The following is a 22,918-nucleotide window of genomic DNA, read 5'->3' on the forward strand; positions in this document are numbered from 1 at the left end:
GAAGCAAACAGGCAGCGGGAGGGTGACAACACCCCATGAATACCAAAAAGCTCTCAAGCTCATCACCATACAAAGCCCTTCAAGAAGTGACAGCACCCGTTGGTGCAGGCCACGGTGCAGCAGAGATACAAACAATTATTAATTTGTCACAGAACTCGGGGAGAGCTGAGCGATACCGTGAGGTTACGCTCGGCGCAGTGGAGCAGCAATCCGGTTTGTTGATTTTCCTGCTTATCTGTTTTAGGGCCAGCGGGTGTGCAAATGCAGCCCGGGATCAAAATAGGAATTTGCAAACATGGATTACATCCAATTTTGGTTCTAATTCTCAACAGAGTTCTTACACTTTTTTTTTTTTTGCAATAAGCTCCAGGTAAATGCTAAATACAAGGATACCGTGAGGAATACTAACCAGGGCCTGGGAGGATGTGGGTTAAGCTCTCGTTTTCAGGGGGAGCTCATAGCTTGAAGTGCACAAATGCACATTAATGCCTCATTTATCTTTAATAGTATTTGAGGGAACTATGTGGGTGCTGGCTGAACTGAGTGCAGAGAGGAAGACAGAGCGAAACCTCAGATGGTTGGAGGAACATTCCCAGAAGGAAAAAGGGAAATATCTCACAGTCTTGCATGGTAAAATATTTAAACAAACAAACAAGTGGTTTTCCCTCTTGGTGCTTGCCAGTATTTCATCCTGCTAATCTCTCTCTGAAATGCTAGAACATGTTTTTATATAGATTACAAAAACGTTAGCTGAAAGGTGCATGTATGCTCAGAGGACAAGGCAGCCAGAGCAGGAACATTAGTTCAAAGGCTCTGAGTATAAGCTGCTCTTGCAAAGCAAGTGGTTTTTCTTTTGAGCCCCAGGAGTGAATAGAAGGGCAGCACACAAAATTATGTTCACTTATTTTTCCCAATGACTCCACTTTGGTGCACTTGACCAGAGGGATGGAGTGGTGTTTTGGAGGTTCATTATAGTAATGAGATGTAAAAAGTGTACAGGGAAAAAATAAAAACCCCAAACTCCCCAAATTTGCAGCCTTTCCTCAGAACGCTACACACAGTTTTTATCTATTTTTGAAGCACGGTTCACTTCTTAGGAAAGATCACAGAAGTACCCAGCATGAGCAATTTTCCCTTTTTCTCTCTTTGGCAGCTAACTACTTCTTCCAGGAACCTCAGTATTTCTACCATTGAGAAAATAAAAGTGAGAACTGTGGAATAAAGACAATGGACTTCAAAGAGGTGGATGGGGGGGACTGGCAGGTAACATCCCCCTGGGAAGGAATTCTAAGGGAAAAAGGAATCCAGGTTAGCTGACCATTTTAAGAGACAAAAGATATGGTACAACTATTCTAAAACAGACAAAAGATGTTAAGAGGCCAATATGTTTGCATTCAGAGCTCACTAATGACCTGAAAATCAAAAGTGAATTGGACAAAAAGTTGAAACAGGACACAGGTCTACGGGAGTGTATAAATAGACAGCACAGGCATGTAGGGACAAAATCAGAACGGCCAAAGAGCAAAGTGAGTTATCACCTGAAGGGAAGCAAAGGCAATGAGAAAGATTTCATAAATACATTAGAAATCTGAGGGAGAGAAGGAGAACAGGTCAGCCAGCAAGAAGAAAAGCAGCAGGAAGAAAAAAATGAGCACAAGAGAGGTGAGGCAGAGAGGGAAGGAAGGCTTGTACCTGCATTGCTGCATTTTCACACACAACAAGAAGTTGGTGCTGACAAGATCCTCCACACAAATTAAAAGTGACAACAATGTAAGTAGGGATGCAGGCTGGAATGGAGAGCAGGTTAACGAATATTTAGTTAAGCTGGATGTAATCAAGTCAGAAAGGCCTGATGAAATTTGCCCTGCAGAGATGGAGCCATCTCTGAATAATTAGCCATTCTCATCTAGGACTTGTGGACAACAGGTGACATCCCAGAACATTACAAAAGGGCAAACAGAGTACACCATCTTTTAAAAGGAGACAAGAACGACTAAAGGAATTATGGACAAATCAAACTAAAGTTCAATACACAGAAAGAACCTGGAAAAAATATGAGTCAATATACAAGCATCCATGAGGATAATAATGTGCCAGGGAACAGCCAATATCTGTTTGATTGGAGCAAATAATAAATATCAAATAATCTGTTTTCCATTTTGACAGTGTAATTGGCCAGGTGGGAAGAGTAGATATGATCCACATTGACTTTGAGTAAGGCTTTAATATGGTTGCACACAGTCCCACCAAAAGCAAACACAATAACAGAATCTAAGAAAAACATCACACATTTTGAAATGAATGCTTAAAATACAAAATGTTGTTATCAATGATTTGCTAACAACCTGGGAGGACATAGCGAGCTCTCATGAGACCTCATGAATGAGTCTGGTCCTGTTTAATACTTTCATTAATGAGCTCACTGATGGAATTGCCAATCTGCTTGCAAACTCCAAAAATGAAACCAAGCTGTGCACACTTTAGAGGACATGAGTGTCATTTAAAGAGATCTGGGTAATGAAGAGAGATGGGCTGGAATCAGTGAGATGAAATTCAATAAAGGCATCTGCAAATTATCACACTTAAAGAGAAAAAGCTGAATGTTCTTGTAAAAGGAGGACTGGCTGACCTGGAAGTGTACTGTGGGAAAGAGCAGGAATGAACAGTGGGGCATGAGCTGACTTAGTTACAGCATCAGAGTAGTCAAGGACTGTGTGAAGTATCCTGGGATGTCTTACTGGGCATGGAAGACATTGGAAACAATGGTCTACATGATAAAGATGTTAAATATTCTTTAAGGGACAGCTTTTCCCTTTCCTTCCACCCCTGTTTGCATGATTTTATCATCACCATAATGGTAATGAGCAAGAACCAGTTGTGGAGGGGATGCACTGCACCAAGCACTCTGCAAAGACAAAATAAAGGAGAGTTCCTACTCCACTGCTCTTGCAGCAACTCCAGCAAATGAGGCTGACAAAGTGCAGCAACGTGAGAGGTTGGAACACGGTTGGGGGAGCAAAATGTCTTTTGTGCTTTCTCATCACTCCTATCAAATGATTTTTTTTCCTCCTTAACCACATCCTGTGACTCAAATCTCAATCTCTGCTGAGAGCAAGTTCTAGGACACACAGTTCCTTAAAAAAAGCAACAAATCAAACCCACAAGACAACCTGGAAGCCAAACTTCCTTGAGCTGCAGAGAAACCCTGCGTGGCTCCATCTCTGGCAGCTCACCACTGCCAAGCTTCACACAGACTCCTCCTCGTGCTCAGAACATCCTGCAGAGTCTGCCTTTGGATGCTGTTTGATGATTTCCCTGTGTCTTCAGATGCCAGGATCACTTTGGTAAACTACACACCTGAGCAAACACTTTGAGTTCTTGACTCAAGATTTCAGTGCAATGCAGGATGAGCTCTGTATTTAAAGCAATGTCACCTCTGCAGGAGCATTTGAAGCAGGCACCCTCCAGCCAGCAAGGAAGGCTTTAGGGAATACTGCTGGAAGCCAACACATGAGCCTGAATGATGGCAGTGAAATTAAAAGCAGAAAGGCCTGGCAGACTGAGTACTAGATAAAAACAAAAGCTTTTGCTTCTGTTCTCAGAATTGAGACACAAATCTTTACTCACCAGCCAGAACTGCTGTAAAATGTGTTCAGCAGCAGCAGAAAACACTAAATTGCTTGGTAACTATGAGCTGCGTTAATTTTAGAGGCAGGAATGGATTCTTACATTGTAAAAGTCTTCACACTTTAAGTGCAACAGTGGCTGGTGCACATATTGCAAAGACAACCCAAGAGTTATGAGAGCAGGAAGGTGAGAAGGTTTTCTGCAAATTCCTGTCATGCCTTGCTGCCTCTCTTTCCCTTGATGAAAGGGCAAATAGGATTTAACTCCTCATGACCTGTCAGACATATTATCTCAAGGAAGCAATAAAATGGAAGCACACATAAAACTGAAACATTGGGCGTGTCTGGCAAAGGTGGGGAAAATCCAGGTCTCCAGGCACTTTTCCCAACAGTCAACCAAACAGGTTACCAACCCAAATGCAGATGGGGGGAGAGATGACACTCAGACACGGGGCCTTGAACAACACCAAATTCTGGCTCAGGAAATGTGGTGGTGTTCACAGGGGTCCCAGCACGAGGGAAGAGAAGAGAATATTGACTCCATGTTTCAGAAGGCTGATTTATTATTTTATGATATTTATTATATTAAAAGAAAATTATCTATTAAAGCTATACTAAAGAAAGAGAGAAAGGAGTTCGTCAGAAGGCTAGAAATGAATAGAAAGGAATGATAATAAAATCTTGTAACTGGCCAGAGAGTCAGAGAGACAGCTGGACTGTGACTGGTCATCAAGTAGAAACAATCTACATGAAACAAATCAAAGATGCACCTGTTGCATTCCACAGCAGCAGATAATTATTGTTTACATTTAATTTCTGAGGCCTCTCAGCTTCTCAGGAGAAAAATCCCAGCAAAAGTATTCTTCAGAAAATATGTCCATGACAAGGAAAACCCACAGCATGGATCCCTGCAGACTGGTCCCCTCACAACAGCCCCTCAGCTGACAGCAGCACATTCTCTTTTCTTCAGCCAGAGATTTACTTATGTGCAAGGCAAAGGAAAACCCAACAGCTGTAGCTTGCTCTGATCTCCATCCCTCCACTCCCAGGCTGGGGTTTGCTGCTCCCCCTTACCCAGGATGATCCCGTTGGGCTCCTCGGGCGGCTGCCAGACGATGCGCACGGACGTCAGCCTCACCTCGGGGAACACCATCCTCACGGGGGGCCCGGGGGCTGCAAGGCACACAGAGGGCATGAAGCAAGCACTGCACACCACAGGGATCACTTTCTGCACAGGGTGAGCTTTTCTGCTCACTCCGTACAGAATTACAACCTAAGTTGTAGCTCTCTGATAGTGGTTGGAAGCACCTGTGCATGTGCACAATATAATTTATTCTATATATAAATATACATTCTGTCCATGGATAAAGGCCTCCACTACCCTCAGACACCAAACACGTTAAAGACCAGTGCACCCTACACTGGCTTTCTACTGCACTGTGAGCTCTGAGCTCTGTAGGATTTTTCTCACTGCAGCATCACCTCTGGTGTAACTGAGAACACACTACGAAGCAAGGCACCAAGCTGTCTTTACAGAGAGTTATATAGCTGAATCCACTTCATACCTGCTTGAATTCAATAATATCCCTTCCTTGTGTCATCAGCACCAGCTTTGAACTGCTTCCTGACTTTACATTTGCATTTTAAACACTGAGGTGTGAGCAGGAGAACCTGAGGCAGGTGAGAGGCACATTAACACAAATGGCGCTGACCAGCCCAGGTTCAAGAGGTGAGGAGATGCTAATTCATACATTACCATCCATGAATTTTCCCCTTCAGCACAAATTCCACCTGCATTACTCCTGGTGATACTTTTAATTAAGTTGAGCCCAGAGGAGACACAACATATTTATGTCAGGGGTATGGAGATGGAAGAACAATTAGTTTCATTTGCCAACATGCACTTAAGGAGGGAACTGCTATAATGGGGTTATCCAAAACAAACAGTTTGAAGTATTTCTCATTACAGTCTGATATGTACATTCATTGAGTGCTTTTCTCTCCCTGCAGAGTTCTGCTAACTGTAACTTTTCTTATTTTTCCTTTCAAAGAAAAGCCAGGTCCACACACAGAGGGTATGCTGAGAAAAAGGCTAAAAAAATGTCAGGGAGCTGTTGTTCCTGTTCCTGACCCCACATGCTCCCACTCCTTCCTCCCCTGCACTGCATGGAAAATGTTGTGTTAAGTCAGAAGTCTGAATGTGTTTCCAGCCAAATCAAATTATCTTAATGAATTTATTTGTGTAAACCAATGTTTATCCATTATTACTTTGAAAAGATTTTGATGAGAAAGACAGAGACTTCAGAAGCCTCTCACACTGATCTCAACCTATTTATTCCTGAAAAGGTGATGAAAGTAAAAGCAGTTTTAATATCTGCAAAGCCCAAAAATATTTCAAGAATTGAACCAAATTTCTGTACAATTCCACCAGCAGGAATGCTTCCACCACACCAGTGTGCCTCAGGGAGTGCTTGCTTGGGTTCCTTCAGGAACCCAACTGCACTGGGAAGCCCCTGGAAGTGCTGGAGGCAGCTGCAAAAGGAAGCTTGTAGGATCATCTTCCAAGGTCAATGCCTTATTCTTTTGGGGTTAAAAAAAAGGAGAGTGGATTACTGAAGTTGCAAATTCCACCTCTTTGCCTCAGTCCAGTCAGACCCAGATTTGTTTATTGCTTTCAATTGCAGCACTTCTTTTTTTTTCCTAGCATGATTGAACTTCAATAGGAATTTATAATTGGTCTCTAAAATTGTCTTCAATAGAAATTATCTCCACCAAGCTACAGAGTTCAATATTAGAAGTTTTCTTCCTCTTCATTAGCTGCAGGGAAGGAGGGAAATAGGGGACACTGTTTTTCTATGCTTTTGCCAGATTCTCAGCCCATGACCAATGGGATACTGCTGAGTTTTATACCAGGTTCAGCCAATGTCCTTTGGGTTCAAAGCTGAAAAAAAATCTCCCCAATATCCAAATATTTGTTGCCTACACTTGCACCACTAGAAGAAACCTGCATTATAAGGTTGGATCAAATAAGATGGTTATTTTAAACCTTTAAACTCACCGTCATCCTTGGTTCTCTCTGTCACTGCTGGGGAGCTGGGGACCCCATCCCCAATGCGGGTGAATGCCAGCACCTGGAGCTCGTAGAGGACAAACTTCCTCAGGCCTGAGAGCAGCACTGACTGCGTGTGGTTCCCCCTCACTGTTTGGCTCTTGGGCTCTGAGTCCAAATCCCTTGCTTTGTAAAGGATCTGCAGGATAAATGTGGATGAGACACAGAAGATGCATGAGGAGTGGAGAGAGGGAAATTTCTTCTTGTCACCCACTATAAAATGAGATAACATTCACCAATCACCCCTTTCAAAGCCAGCACACTTCCTGTATCTTCTCCAGCTGACTTCGAACAATAAGACTATCCAGCAGGTGAATAATACATAACAAATACAAAATCATGTCCTGGTAATGCACTAAAAATCAGATGAGTGTGAAACTCCAGTTGCATACCTTGTAGCCCAGGATGAGACCATTCTGCTCAGATTCAGGAACTGCTGCCCAGGTCAGCAGGATCTGGGTTGAGCTCACAGCTTCAGCAGAGACATTCTCAGGAGGAGCAGAGGGAACTGGAACCACACAGCATCACCAAAGAGCAGAAATAGGTCAGACATGGCAGATAGCAAAAAACTATCTCCCTACCAGCCCAAGAGTCTTCCAGGATCCCATAGAAGAGTATTCAAACCCAAAAGAGCCGGAATATGTTTTAGACAATCCCTTCTCTTCTTGTATTCATTCTACATCATCTTTATATTTCAGCCTGTCTCACAATTTCTTGCCAGTTCATCTCAGAAATGACAATGTTTGTAAAGAGCTAAATGTTTAATACTTATCAGTGTCTACAGACAGACAGTAAATATTGACAGCTATGAATAAATTTCAAATTCTATATATCTGCAGTAATTAGAACCAAGTTTAAATTCCTGGACTTCTCCAGAAGCCTATCCCCCAGTACTTCTTTACCATACCTTTTATTCCCTTTGCCAGAACCCAGAACTCTCTCTGAATATGAGTTTATCTTATAGCATGATCTGTTCCAACAAGAAGTTTTATGCCCCCGTGGCTTCCTATATTATCTGAAAGGAAATTGTAACATCTTGTCTAGAGCTAGCAATGATTCCCCCCTGCATAGCACTCCCACTTCAGTAAGTTCTTTAACCTATGCAGCCTTTTGATGATGTGATAGCGCTCAATATTTGCAAGACATCAATTAGAGATGGATGCATTAACACCAGGAGTGTTTTCAGGGATTGATACGGTGTCAATGAGAGATGCCTATTTCATCTCAGTTGCTAAATTGGCTCTCATGAAACTGCAAACATCATTAGGACTGATGGCACAGGAACACTGTAATTTTCTCTGACTCCAGAGAAGAGCAAACTTGCATTTTCCCATGCCATTAAAACTCAAAGTGCTGCAGAACCACACAACTGCAGCCTTTTGTAGGCAAGCTTAATAGCATGTCACGTTATGCAAGCAGGATGTGAGGCTATTTTTAAGAGTTCACATTTTATGTTGCCCTTTTGCATTTTTTCCCCATGGCATTTCCAGCATCTGAAGGGTACAATCTTTTCTAAAGCCTGCTACACCTGTCAGACCTCCAGAGAACATTCACCAAGTTATGTTACACAAGCACTTGGGGACAGTACAGCTTGATTAGGGCCTGAATATATCACAAAAAGCAGCCCAAAGCTCTGCCAAAGGAAAGCTTTCCTAGCTGTCCGAGTGAAAGAACAGATCTGCTGGTTTGGAGGCGAGCTCCTGAAGCTCCTAGCAACATGAATGAGATAATGAGTATGACACCAGAATTAATAAAAATGGAAAAATCCCACCCCCAAAACGTGGTACCCCCACCCCTGTGCACTCAAGGTTAACGGCAGAGATGGTAATTTGTGAAACAATTTCCCTGATACTAATTATTTGGGGCATAAGAAACAGAGCACCATCACATGACACTGCAGCAGACTGAAATCCAATTTTTTCCCCCCTCCAACACTGAAGTGTCTTTTTTTTAAAAAATCTTCTCCCAGATTTATCCCCCACAAGGATATAATTATGTTAAAGGAAAATAGATTGCCAGGAGCCATGAATGTCTTTGGATAGCTGCCATAACTTTATCTGTAGATCTTCACAAAGAGCTACTCCCACATGAATCACTCCTGGAGAGAGAAAGGGTGGAGGTGGGTCACAAGAAACCAGGATGTGTAGAGGAAAGAAGCCCTTTCCAGCCACATTTATTCCTGTTTTATCTGGTTTGAGGCCTTTCAAAAGAGAAAAAGTTACTTTATTTTACAAATATTTATTATCAGCAGCCAGGAACTCTCCTGAATTCATAGAAGGTAGAGGCTGTGCCTGGGCTGGCCCTGAGAGCATCCTGGCTTTGAGGTGAGGATGGTCACACTGCTGGTGGGGCACTGGACAGCTGACGAGGAGAGAAGGAGGTTCATTAGCTCAGACCTCTCTCAATTCCCAGTGACAGAGCAGCTGAATGCCCCCTCTCACTGGAGAGGAATCTAAGTCCAATGCCTGAATGGTAAAAATCCTTGTGTTCATTGAGCAAAGCTTTAAATCTTCAGTCCTCACCTCAGTATCGAGAATTTGATTCTAATATGAATTCAGGAACTGCAAGTGATTTTATGGATCTTATTGTTGCCAGCCTTTTATCAAGTAACAGACTCTGATCGACCCTTTAAGAATGAATTGAAAGGTAACCTTTATTTCTCTGACCCATCTCCTCTCTCAGGAAGCTGTGATTCAAAGAAATTATAGTTTGCTAAGACTAATTAGTGAGTGAGGCACATAATCCCTCTTTCCTCTGCAAGCTGCCTTCTCTAATGCTGGTTTCCTTAAACTGTTGCACTGAAGACTTTGTTATAAGCTCCAAAAAGCTGAGTTCTCATTAGTAACCTGCAAGAACAGCACAGAAGCCAAGCAACAGTGTCCAAAAAAATCCCAGAGCATGAACAGAATGAACCGGAAACACTGAAACTAAATGATGAGCTAATCCAGCAAAGTGCCAGCACGGAGCACTTCACAAGATCAAACGCAGGAAATCACAGAGTTACTGGCACTTTGCACTGGAATGTCAATAACAGCTCAAGTTTTTAAGGTTATCCACTTTGGCATCTAAAACCATGCATCTTCTTTCTACATCTGACACAGCCACATCTGATGTACAGCAAATTATGTCGTTTTATGTCTCTAACTGGGCCAAAAGGAGGTTTTAATAAGCTAGTCTGTATTCTGGCTTTCTAGGAAAGCTAGAAGTGGGATGCAGTGGTTTCTCTGCATTTTTGCAGCTCATTTAAGCTGCACATCCCTCACTCTTTTTGAAAGCAAAAATTAAAGTGGCACATTGTACATCTGACGTTGGCTAAGAAGTGCAAATTTCCAGCAAGGTTGATGGCAAAAGTAGCAGAGCTGCAGCACACATAAAATTAGGTACTGCAGGCCAAATCGTCAGCTTGTACAAATTCCCACAGTGACACTGGACCACATTTGAATTATCAAGAGATGCTCCATCACAGCACAGTAACTGCTCTGTGAAGGTCAGACTCCCAAGCACCGGGAGATTGATCCTTGCCATGGATGTGTGACCATGCTCCTACAGTAGCTCATCCTGTAAGACAAGTGTACACATTCATGTAGCTGAATATTAAGAGCACAAAATCCATTAAGGCACTGGGTTAGGTTTATCTGAGATGAATTTTTTTGAAAGCAACAGGGTCTGTATCTAAGAGGAAGCAGCCCTGCCAAGGTTGCTCTAATACATCAGATGCCTCTGCAATTTCTTGCTTTCTCTATATTGGACCTACTGTCGTTGTCAATTTATTGAGTGGAAACTGAGCTTGTTACTCTGCAGTTATTTTACACCGTAAAATTTAATGAGCTATTTAATTTCTAACATTACAAAAACATTTTGGATTGATAGAACCTGTCCTCTTTAAAAATCCTAATTCATCTCCCTCCACCTTCAGCTGCTTGAAGTCCTATCCCACATTTTCATTTTAGGAATTCTCAACTGTTTTTCAACCCAGTGTTACCAAAACCTACAGCATTATTTATTCCCTCATAGTTTCTTTGGTTTTCATTTGTTTTATATATTCAAGAGCTTCAGAAACCAGTGAGCACTTGTAATGACATGCCCCACTATTGTTGTTGGCATTTGTGCTCAGCTATCAGAGCTGTGATTGCACAAGCTAAAGCAAACAAATGCTCAAACAAAGCTTTATTTTCAATAAAGATTTTGGGCTCCAGTGATTGCACTGCCATCAGATACCATGACCTGGTTTAGTGCTTGGGCTCTACTCCTTATCTCCTTGGATGGCATAAAACATGGAACCAGGAGTTGTGCCAATGAAGCACCACATGATCCTGGCCAAGACACCTCTGGCCAGCTGTGTGGGATGGTTACAACCCCCAGCACCAGCAAACCAACTTCCCTAAGACTCTGTGTCTAAAAAACGGAAAAAAGAAATATTTTGAAGTGCTTGGAGAACATAAGCGATAAATGGAATTTTTCTTATAGTTCCGAAGACAGACCTAAAAGTGCTTTGACCTTTCTTTTTCGGCTTTAAATATCTTTTATTTGCATTTTAACCCCATTTGACTGTGCATACAGGTTAATTCCAGATTCCCTGAAGTGCTTTCATGCAGTTTGCTGCTAAGCCAGCACATCTTGTATATTCTAAATCTAGGAAGATACAGCCAAAAGTCTGAGCCCTGACTTGCTCTATGCAAGAAATCAGATGTCAGTATCAAAGCAAACACATGGAGAAAACCAAACGAGTCCTTACGGCCTAGATCACAGCTTTGTGTTATTTTGATCCCAGGTTCTGTGTGCCTCCCACAATCAGTTTCAAGTCAACCTTCTCTTAATACTCCCAGAGAAAATGCCAGATCGACACGTAACCTCTGATCTTTAGATGCTGAGCAAGAGTGCTGCAATCCTAAGGTTTTATGAAATGACTTAATCTTAGTATTTACTACATTTCAAAAGAAGTGTTTGAAGAGCAGCGGAGAGGCGAAAGTGGAGGATGTGATATCTTTTTATTACGATACAGAACTGCTTTGTCTGGGTCGTGCTATCTCTAACTCCAGCACAAGCCTTCTTTAAAATACCTCTGGCAATCGCTTTGCAATTACTCCTTCCCAAAGAGCAACACTTCAATGGAGGGGGATGACTTTGTTTAGCTTTCTCCCTGGCTAGTTCAAAGCAGAGTTATCTGAACCAGCAGACCAAACCCTGCTGTGCCTGGTCTCACTTCCCACCAAGGGAACGCTGCGTGGTACACAGGCCACAGACATGCACACATCAGGCATGCACAGGATTAAATTCCAAAACTTCTTTAACGAAGAAAAATTGCAAAAACAACCAGGGGAAAAAATCAGCATTGAACCTTGCACAAAGAAGTGTCATAAATAGATTTATTGTTAAACTTTTCAACTGCATGTCATCCATTTTGTTGCTAACTTGCAACATAACTTCTCCATGTGCTTGTAGGGTAGGTCTGGAAATAAGTTTTGGGGAAGTCAACAGCTAGAGAGCAGCTTTTCAGTATCTGCCTTCACTGCTCTCCTGAGCTAACAGTAATTTACTGTTGCCTGAGAGTGACAGCTTCCTTCTGATATTTGAAGTCTCTGTGCTTGCCTGGACAATTCAGCTCAACAATACAGCCCTGCTGCTCCAGGTCTGTGAGCAGGTTATGTCTACACAGCCTTGTACACATAATTTTGTAAGGCAGGTTTGAAAACATGCCATCAGAACCTCAGGTAATTATTTTATTTCTCTCTGGGTAATCAGCTCTCTAACGTGACTTGTGCCCTTTTAGAATTATTTGGTGCTTGAAATGAAATTTCAGGTAACCACAGCTGTGAGAAAATGTGCCTCAGGCTAGAAGCAGCTGGGGAAAAGGGGAGGATTAGGGAAAACAGGGTACTGGGGAGGAAGAGGAGGCATGAGAGAGAATCTCAGACAGAAAACTCTATACATAAGCTTCTCCTTGTGCTGTCCACACTGAGGCAGAAATAGGGAGAGGTTGTTCTGTTTGCTTTAAATAAAAAACCTGAAGGTTTGTGCATAAAAGCAAGGTAGGAATAAAAAAAAAGAAGTAACCCTTCAAATATCTGTATGTCTTGTTGCCTGCAGTGCATCTCAAGACAGTTTTCTCTAAATTTAATTTCAAATTTCATGGCTCAGCAAGCACAAAACCCCACCCAACATCGAAACACCAAACTAAAAAATTAAAATCTGAAGAAAAGTGCAGAAAGTGGTGAATTTCCTGTGCTTGGACTCACCCGACTCCCGCGTGCGGCCTCTGACGGCCTCGCTCCAGGGCCCGGCGCCGATGGCGTTGAAGGCCTGGACCTGCAGCTCGTACTCGGTCCACTCCTGCAGCTCCTCCAGCGTGCACTCCCGCGCCAGGCGGTCGGGCAGCACCTTCAGCAGGGCTGGGGAGGGCAGGTCCACGCGCCACGCCCGGATCCTGTACCCCACCGACTCGGGGTTCCCGTTGTACTGCGTGTCGGGGAGCGGCTGCCCAGGGACAGGAAACACAACAGCCCCGTCAGGCGCATGGCCAGAGCTGGGAACCGACCCTAGCTGCTCCTCAGGAGGGGCACAAGGGGGATCAGTAAAATAATAGACAACAAAAAACCCCGGGACCCAACGGTGATAAAACAGCTGCATTAGCACTTTCCTAATGAGTGTCACCATGAAAAATCTCACAATTGTCCATGTTTTTGTCTCTAGGTTAAGGGACATAGATGAGAAACAAAGAGCATGATTATTGTTCTTCACTATAGTTCAGCTTGCCACAAGGTGCTGTTCCTAAACGCATGTGCAGGCCATAGCAAGGCAAAAACGATCAAGAGGTTGATTTTCTGGTTTATGCTTCATGATCTCTACGTTTCTGCGTTGCTTGGAATTTTTCTTTTGATTTTTTACCTTAATTTTGAGCCGAGTAGGTCTGCTCACAAAACCAAGCCCTTTGCTGTGGGTGTATCAACAGAGATGATATGAATACAATATAGTTCAGAGCTTTGTGATTAATTATGGAAATGAATGATAAATTGCTGAAGCATGTGACAAATTCATTTATCGTACATTTTTTGCCTTTTTTTAACTGACTCTCTGCCTACTCATTTATCAGTAGAGATTCATTCTAGTATTCTAACTCCCCAAGCAATTTCAGAGATTAAAATATGAAATAATTAGCCTACTTCACGAAGTTTGGAGTTTTTCTGCTGTAAAACTAACTACACGATGCCACGGATGGCTGAGATTCAGTTCTGATTCACTGGGAAAGCTGGATACACATTAACATTTCACAGCTTAGAAGACTCTACCCCGCAGGCATGCAGGGCTAGAAGCGTGACCCTCATTCTGCGGGAAGGGAGGAATCCCCAGCTCCCAGGGGAAAACAGATTCACCTGCAGGTCTTGAAATAAAAGACATTAAACACTTTCAAATATTGATGTTATTAAGCATGAAAAGCATTTATCAGGTCATTTTTAGCTGTGGCTCTTGCTTCTCCTGAACCCTGCAGTTTGACTCATGGAAAACAGGCTTTCAGGCGGCACAGTCTTCATGTTTTAAAGGCTCTTAAAACAACCTGGAGTCAATTTTGATGGAAGATATGTAGGTCTGGATACAGTACCAACATGGGCATGATATTCACACAGAAAAGCCACGACAGAGTTGTGTGGGGCCTCTCAAAGGGACTGCAATGGCTCTTCTGTGCTAGTGAGGTGACACCCTTCAAGCTTCAGGTTTTGGTCTGGCAAGGTTCAGCATTAAGTGCAGTGTCCTGTTGAGAAACTCAAATTATTCCTTTCCAACAGGAGAAAAACCCTCTTGTTCCCAGCCTGATTTTGATTTGCAGCCATAATGAGTTTATGCATGGAAAAGCTAACATTTGGGCAAAAGGAAACCTGTGCTTCATCAACTTCACATCACAGTAACCCCGGTGGAAAACTCTGCCTAACAGGGGTGAAGAAAAACCATTTTGGAGCAGGTTAATTGCCAAGTAAATCCCAATGTGGCAACTCTGCAGGTAACTGAGATGGGTAAAGGGGCACAGCGATGTCAGCAATTGCCGCATCTTCGCAATTAATCATTTATCTCTGCATTTTAGCGCATAATTCCACACCGATTCAGCTAAATCTAATCTTCCCACAGGGGTGCCAGCCTCGCTGCTGCTGCACCACAGCTCTGAGAACCACAGGATGCTGCCCATGGCTGGGGTGCACCTTCTGGGGACCGTTTTGTACAGAGCAAACAACCGAGCCCTGGAAAGCGGCAAATTGGCTCGAGCGCCCCGTCCCTGCCCTACGTGTTGACCCAGACTGTGGTCCTGGAGCTCCTCAAAGCCAAGCTTTTACACACAGCCACATTCCCCTGATGAAGTGGCAGAAACAGTGGCAGTAGGCAATTTATTTGATTAACAAGGCACTTAAGGCTAGGCTCAGATTTCCGACTAGTCTGGAAAAGGAAACAATTTGGCTGTTGCTCCTCTGCGCTGAGCGCGACGAGGAGGAGGAGGAGGCGCTTTGGGGAGGGCTGCCCTGGCCCTGGGGGAGCATCCCCATCCCCACGTCCCTCGAGCTGCTCACCACCCATCGCAGCCACAGGCTGGTCTCGCTGGCCGTGCGCACGGTGACGCTGCCGGGGGCCACGTCCGGCGGCGCCTGCAGGGTCTGGATCACCCGCGAGGGTTGGCTCAGGGGGCTGGGGCCCACCACGTTCACCTGCCGCATCCGGAACCTGCGGCAAGAGGGGAGAAAAGCAGAGATGTCACTGTCAGTGCTCAGGGAATGCTCCCCTGCTTCTCCAGGGAGGGAGGACGGGTGGAAAAATACGAATTAGCGGCTTTCAAAACGTTCCGCAAAGGTCGCCGCATGCGGGTCCCCCTTTGTATTCACTGCTGAATGCTTGATGGTAACTGCTTCCAGATCCTCTCAGGTATTTAAAAAATGAAAATGAGATTAGCTTAGGGTCTATTAGAAACTTAGGTATTTGTGTGAGAAATTTATGTTAATTATACCAAGCCTGATGAGCTTATGCTGGCAGTAAGTGATTTTCTCTGGTGATGCTTATACAATACATTCAGAAAGGTATTAAAATATCAAACTTCAGATAGTCTCATTCCCTGTCAATATAAAAAATATACTGGTGATAACATTTCCCCTCAATTACGTGTTGAAAGAGGCTGATTTATCCCTGTGCTGCATTTTCAGCCTTCCTGCACAAGAAAGATTAAGTTATTTAATATGGATATGCATCTTTAAAAAATACCCTGTCTGCTTGAAACCATCTCTTCTACAATAGAAATCCTTATCGGGTCACAAAAGATTTAGGGAAATCTTTTTTTTTTACAAGGAGCACCACATAATTAAGATGTGCTGTATATTTCAGATACTCTCACCCATCACAAGCAACTGGAAGCACCCAGCACTTGCACATAAATACGTGACCAGCTCATATTAAACCCTTAATTTTTGAACCTAATGACTGAGCTTGGGAAAAGGATGAGCCAGTGAACACAGCAGTGTTTATTTACCTGCTCTGATCTCCCTCCAAAGTGCACTGAAAGAAACACATTAAACAAATACTGTCCTGATTTCACCCTCAAACACTGGCCCAAAATATAGGAAAGAAGAATGGCCTGTAAAGAAGTGCTCTGATAATCAGCTCTCACCACGCATTTCCTCAGTGAGCAATGACTGAACTGTTCAGGAGACAACAAATCCATTTGGCAACAGCTTTCTAGGTTTCAAAAATTTGTATAAAATTGGTCAAGACTGAAGAAAAACCAAAAAAGTTCCTATCTTTGCATGCAGGAGAGACAAAAAATAGGCAAAATTAAAGAAGCTGCCTTGAAATGAAAAAAAAGACAAAGGGAAGTTGATGTGTGAAAGATTCCAGCATAAGTGGGACCATTCTAGAATTTAATGAATACAAGAGGAAAATGAGGAGATGTAAGAATAAAATAAACCAAAAAGTTTAACAACTGGGAAAAAACAATTAGCCCAGATATCTCATATTCCTCATTATTTGCTATCCCAAAAATGTTTCTCTATGCATGTGTCTGGATGTGTAAGTTTTCCTTATTCTTCATGGACAGTGAAGGTTGAACTGTGGTACAACCTGCACTTTCTTGCTCACCCCTGCCTTTTCAGCTTTAGGATCTGTCTTTATGAGGACAGCAAAATCCTCTTAACCCGAAGATAATTTTCCTAAACCTCTGCACCAGAAATCTCTACTTAAGTTCAAAAAAATTTTCAAAGACCTTTTAGTAAAACGTTTAGCTCTGGAAGATGAGGCTTAAAACACTTCAGTGGAGAGTTAGTGAGAAATTCACTATGTTCCTAGGTTTGTGACCAAGGGAGGAAAATTACATGCCAGCACTGAGTCAGTTGTAAATTACATGAGCTCTCCTTGGTTGCACCTACTCCTGGCTTACAACAGCACATGGGTTAGTTAATAGCCCCTTCAGCCAGCACAAAATGGACAAGTTTCTAGAGTACTGATTTGACACTTGCCACTGGATTTCCTTTCCACCAGCCTCTACATTAGCAAGCTGGATCATGAAAGTATTTTTCATTAGGGCTGAGTACCTCAAATTCTCCAGTCTTGTCTATACCACAGCATCACTTGGATTAGATTGATTTAAAAATCAATCTCGTTTAACTGGGGTGCACCCACAATGCAGAGTCACCTCAATCAGTTTAGGCATTGCTTATATCTATTAAGCTTAACTTGGTAAATTCCTATAAACAAAGGTTTCATCTAACTGATGTTACCAAATTAAGTTAAATCAATAAAGAGATGCTTAAGCTGATGCAAATATGTAATTACAGGTTTGCACCAGTTTAACCACGATTGATTTGTCACTGGCTGATGTTCCACTGGTGCTCTCTTCAGGGAAGGAAGTCACAGGATAGCAGCTACTTGTAAAAGCATCTCACTGAGCACTTGACTTTCCTTCTCAACTGGATTTTATGTGAATTACAATTAACAATATCAGATTGGTAATTTTAAGTATAACCTATGAAAACAGAAAAGCTTTTCCCTTTTGTTCAGATTATAAAACTCAGCCAGATGTTTCTGAATAGGAAAGCTGCTTCATGCTGCTATTTACTCTTTTTTTTTCCACGTTGCAGAGAATTACCTGCTGTTCTTACCTGTAATGAGTGTAGGGAGTGAGGTTTGGTACCTCCAGCATCTGAGCATCAGGTTCATTCTCCACCTCATGAAGAGTCACCCATTCTTCTTCATCACCCAGCACACCAACCTGTACAAGGTAGAGGTTAGAAAGAATACAAAGTAGGTTATATATATATATACGTAATACATATAACCTCTTTTACAATGTGTGTCATCACAGCAGTGAAAGCACAAATGCTGTTATACACATTTTTCAGTTCATACTAATTTTTATATGACTAGTTATTTGTAAAGAGAAAAACCCAGCCAAGTTAGCCAAGTCTCCTTGTACCTGATGGGACTTCACTGGATCCTGTGATAAGATCCATTCCAGAAAAAACACCATGAGAGCAATAATACCCTGTTCAATCTTCCTGCCACAATACAAAAGTATCAAGTAGTAATATAAGAGAATGAAAAATAGCCTTGATAATAACTCGCAGGAACTGATGCATACTAAGTAAGTCTCAATGGAGGCAAAATGCCATGGAAATGAAGACAGAGAAACAAGAACAAAGTCAAGGAACAAAAGTGTTTTAACCTCATCTGCTGCTCTGCACTTAGACCAGACTTTTCCATGAGCAACCTTTGTAGTAATTAATCACAACATGTTGCCCAACATGGGCCCTCAGCCACAGCAGAGTTAGAAGGGACTAAACACTGATGAGAATTGAGCATTGCTTTCTATGCAGCTTTCTGCAGATTAAATGAAGATGAATCGGGACTTAAAAGGAAACCAGCAGGGAATGAGAGAGGCCAGAGCCTGACCTGGGAGATGCAGCACACGTGGGCAGGGCTGTGCCTGAGCCATGGGATGAGTGTGGAGAAGGGGAGAAGAGCAGGGCTGGATGGCTGGGCTTCACTTTGGAGATCTGCAGGTGCTGAAACCCAGGGGAGCTCAGGCAAGGCCCCTGGAATAATCCCCCAGCACTGAGCATGTTCCTCTGGTGTTCCAACCCCACAAAGGGTGGGTGCAGCCCCATTCCCTCACCCTGGTACCCACAGTCAGGGCTGAAGGGTGCAGAGGGCACCTGGGCAGCTCTTCCCTTCAGAGTCTATTCACAGATTTAACATCCACAAAGACACCTTATCCCTCTTTAACCTACTGACACTACCTACTCCCACAGGCTGCTGTGGCAACACATTCCAGAAGCTCACAACCCACTGTGTAAAGAGCCATTTTCCTTTAATCTTTTTTAAACAGATCCCTTGCAAGTTCTGTGTGTGAGTTACAGCCACAGACACTGTCAAACACTCGACAGGCACCACAGCCCCAAGTATCTCACATACCCCGAGTACTTCAAATAGAAAATTAGGTTTCATTCACTCTTTTCTTTTTTTTTTTCCCCCTTCAGAAGAAGCAGCCTGATTTATTTATAGATGTTTTAGTTCTTCGCTCACCCAGGACTTGATGTGCTGCATATTTATGTTTGTGCATGAGGAAATGACACAAAGAAAATTAGGCCAGAGAAGTAAGTTCTGCATTGCACTGTGGAAAGAAGCCTCTCTAATCTTCCCAGCAGAACACTGATCCCATGGAGGATGTGGCTGGACAGGTCTTGATGGGCCTTTCAGACTTATTGGGGGATCAAGATCACTGCCACAGACTAAACAACATATAAAATAGATGGCAGTGAAAATTATGGACCTTTTAAAATTCCCAGTCCTAACTAAGCTCCATAAATTGTAGTGAAGCCCATGGATGAGGAATCTGAAGGGAAACAAGTTGAGATGGGTCTGCATGGTAAAACATAACATCCCTAAACTGAACCTGCAGAACAAAGAATTGAGAAAGAGATTTAAAAGAAAAAAAAAATAGCCCTACACAAACAAAGAAAGAATGAGAGTGTTGATTTCAGTCAAGGAAACAGAGAACACTTTTTATTAAATGAATTGTCTATTAATACTGTAGGAAGTCTATAGTAAATGGTTATTTTTGCAAATTTTGCACGTAACGGCATCACCTCCAAGTGCTGCAGTAATTGTATAGCAACAATCCACAGTGCTCTGGAGGCTGCAAATAATCTCCAGTGGTGACTAAGTTGTCTTTTTTGTATTCTAAGAGCAGTAAGAGCTTTTTAAAATATTTCTTACCTAACAAAGTAATGAGAGAGAAAAAAAAAGGGCCCACAGGTTGCAATTGCTGTGCAGAGCAGGCAGGTCATTAATACACATTAAGGACCACAAGGCCCAGCAGGGCTGACATTGTCTCAGTGAGACATTTTCTGGTGGGCTGCAAAGGTGGAAATATTAAGGATCTTGTACTAGGTCCGTGTTGCTTGGAAGAAGTTTCATTTATTTATTTAATACATATATGTATTCTCAGAAGTGAGCCTTAGAAGAAAACCTTCAGTGATGGACTTTATATTTTTAACTTCCCCAAAATCTATAGCAGATTCCAAGTTTCAGGCTGTGGAAGGAAAAGGAAACTATTTTTGCTGAAACACTCTGATGTCAGATCAGAGGAAACTTATCAGTTTCAAGAATCAGAGTACAAAGGGATTCCCACGGGGCAGAGAACCACGGGCACTGGTTGGGATAAAAGAGTCCTTTGAGGGGCAGGAGAGCCCACTCTGAGCCGCTCTGCAGAACATCAAGTGAAGTTAAAGGCTTTTCTTTCTTGTAGCTGTTTTTTTGGATAACAGTGTATGCACACTTCAGAGCAGGATGGTGTTTGTTGACAGATCACACACGCTCGTGGGTGCTTTGTTTTGGGAGGCAGATGAGGCACCAGCTGCTTTTCTGTTACCATCAGCAGAAAAACTCCTCGAGGAACACATTGTGCACCTTCCCTGTGCCACGGGGCCACAGCCCCCAGGGACCCCAGCTCTGCCACAACAAACACACCTCTGTCCCCTGAGACACTTCATAGAATGCTCAATAACCATCAGCCATCACTGCTCAGCACATATTCATTGCCATCCCTCAGCTGCTCCCAAGGCAATACATCCAATAAAAGGCCATATTCCTTCATTATTGCAGAAATGAGACAGTGTAAAACAATATTGGGAGTGATGTCAGAGCCTTTTGCTTCTCCATGGATTAGTTTCTCCACTTCTTAAAAGGAAAATGTTACATATTTTATAAAATGACTCAACATATTCTGATGGAATGCACTGCATGAGCAAAGTTGCAGAATTCTGACTTTAAAAAGAAAACCCAAAACATTCAAATTTGGCATGAAAAAATCATGTATATAAGACAGAAACGCCTCCAAAACTCCAGTTATGAAGTACTAACTGCAGGAAAGGCAAACACAATGTTCTTGTACATTACAGAGGTAGCCCTTGTCCTGCTATAGTTCAGGATGTGCCAGAGTTTTCGTTTTAGAGCTCCATAACTCACACATTTGAAATCGCTCTGGGAGAAATTCGGTTCAGGGGATGTCAGCCCCGGTGCAATTTTTTTTCTTACTAAATCCTTACATCGATTCAGCCATTTTTGATTTAGAGATTGTCAAGGGCATAAAACTGTCAGAGGTTCAGACACTTTGTTTACCAGCTCTGAAGTGAAAACGACACCCAGAGAATCACCTGGTGCAAAGGATGAATTCTATCTGGGTCACTGGCCTCACCCACAAAACCACACAAATTCCAGGCTAAAGTTGCAACTTCTTTCCCAACTCACAGCTTTAGAAGGCAACACAGAGATAATACTTTAAAGGTTTTACCACTTTGAAACTCTGCTCCTGCTCACCATGACATTCATACAAAAACCTTTCTAAAAACAGCAGAAAGGCTTTAAGCAAAAACTCTCTATAATAGCCCATACACTCATGGCTCCAGGAAATGTGATGCCTCTTCAGAAACAGCTTTCAGCCATTCTGCAGGTCTTGTGCTGCCTGCAAATAATGTTAATCACCAGAAAAACACACCTGACTGGGCAGAAGCTACCCCAGATTCTGTAATCAGCTCGATGGTGTGGACTGAGCACCCACCAAGGCACAGCCAGGGTGGGTTGAAAATGGATGATCCTCAAGATCCCTTCCAACCCAAACCATTCCATGATCAATTTATACACATTTTTCCTGAAAAAAAAAACCAGGAAAAAAATCCAACAAAAGAAAAAACTGGGCTGCAACTGCCAGAGAGCACAAACATGAAACTACATGAACACCAGCAGGGATTTGTAGTCATTCTTGGCTGAAAATTGCAAAAAAAAAAGTCAGCAATATATGCTCTGACTGCATCTGAAAGGACAAGATGGCTGGAAGGATTTATTGAAATTCTTTGTAGAGGAACAAGTTACCTGTGAGTGTCAATGCCACAAGGCAGTGAGACTGCTGGTCCCTCTGAACAAGTGTCAGTAGAACCTTTATACTGCATTTCAGCCTCATCCCTTTAATTTCTACTCTGTGTAATATTAAAAAAATGTTAGAAGTATTTTTTAAACAGCATTGGTACATTTTTATATTTCTCTGTTTGGAAATCCAGTTTCTTCCAGTCCTGAGTCTAGATAAAATGATGGAAAAGAAACAATCTAGTGATTTTTAAAAAATCCCTTCAAAAGCACAGGATGTACCTTCACTGGAAACACAGAAATGGGATTTTTAATGCTTGATATTTCAGTATCTACCAACACTAAACTCTTAAAGACTTGATCTCCTCTCATGCTCATTGACATAATTGAGAATTAGTTCCACAGTGGCTCCCATGAATTTACACCCAGGAACAAAAAGCAGAAACCAAGGCCAGATGCACAAAAATTTCACGTCAGCTGGAATTCCCAGCTGTGTTTCTCATCCAAATTGTTCATGAAGTATCAGACTTCAAAAATGGCTCTCAGCCAAACTGGAGCACTTGGAACATTTTCTAGACCTGCCCTCACCAAGGAAGCTTTCTGCCAAATAAAGGAACAAAGAAGAAAAACACGTTGGCGGCAGGTTGGTTGTGATTGTGAATACAAAGCAGCTGAATTTTGTCTGTAAGGATTCAGACATTGAGAGTGAAAGGTAAATTCCCAGTAGAGATGGAAGGGAAGAGCCAGAATTATCAGGGATGTCCAAAGCAAAGGTGTTGCCCAGCTCACAGAGGAGGAG

At 42.6% G+C, this 22,918-nt stretch overlaps 1 protein-coding gene across 1 annotated transcript in view; it reads right to left on the reverse strand.

The window, feature by feature from the left end:
* Nucleotides 1-22,918, reverse strand: part of SDK1 (sidekick cell adhesion molecule 1) — a 384,823-nt gene that overhangs the window by 68,600 nt on the left and 293,305 nt on the right. Inside the window, exons 23-28 of the mRNA XM_058035661.1 lie at nt 17,859-17,968; nt 15,288-15,438; nt 12,972-13,209; nt 7,128-7,243; nt 6,685-6,874; nt 4,701-4,799 (exon numbers count right to left, since the gene is read on the reverse strand). Of these exons, the coding sequence (XP_057891644.1) occupies nt 4,701-4,799; nt 6,685-6,874; nt 7,128-7,243; nt 12,972-13,209; nt 15,288-15,438; nt 17,859-17,968 (904 nt within the window). The remainder of the gene's footprint in view (nt 1-4,700; nt 4,800-6,684; nt 6,875-7,127; nt 7,244-12,971; nt 13,210-15,287; nt 15,439-17,858; nt 17,969-22,918) is intronic.

This window comes from Melospiza georgiana, chromosome 16 (genome assembly GCF_028018845.1).
Source record: "Melospiza georgiana isolate bMelGeo1 chromosome 16, bMelGeo1.pri, whole genome shotgun sequence".
NCBI classification, from domain to species: domain Eukaryota; kingdom Metazoa; phylum Chordata; class Aves; order Passeriformes; family Passerellidae; genus Melospiza; species Melospiza georgiana.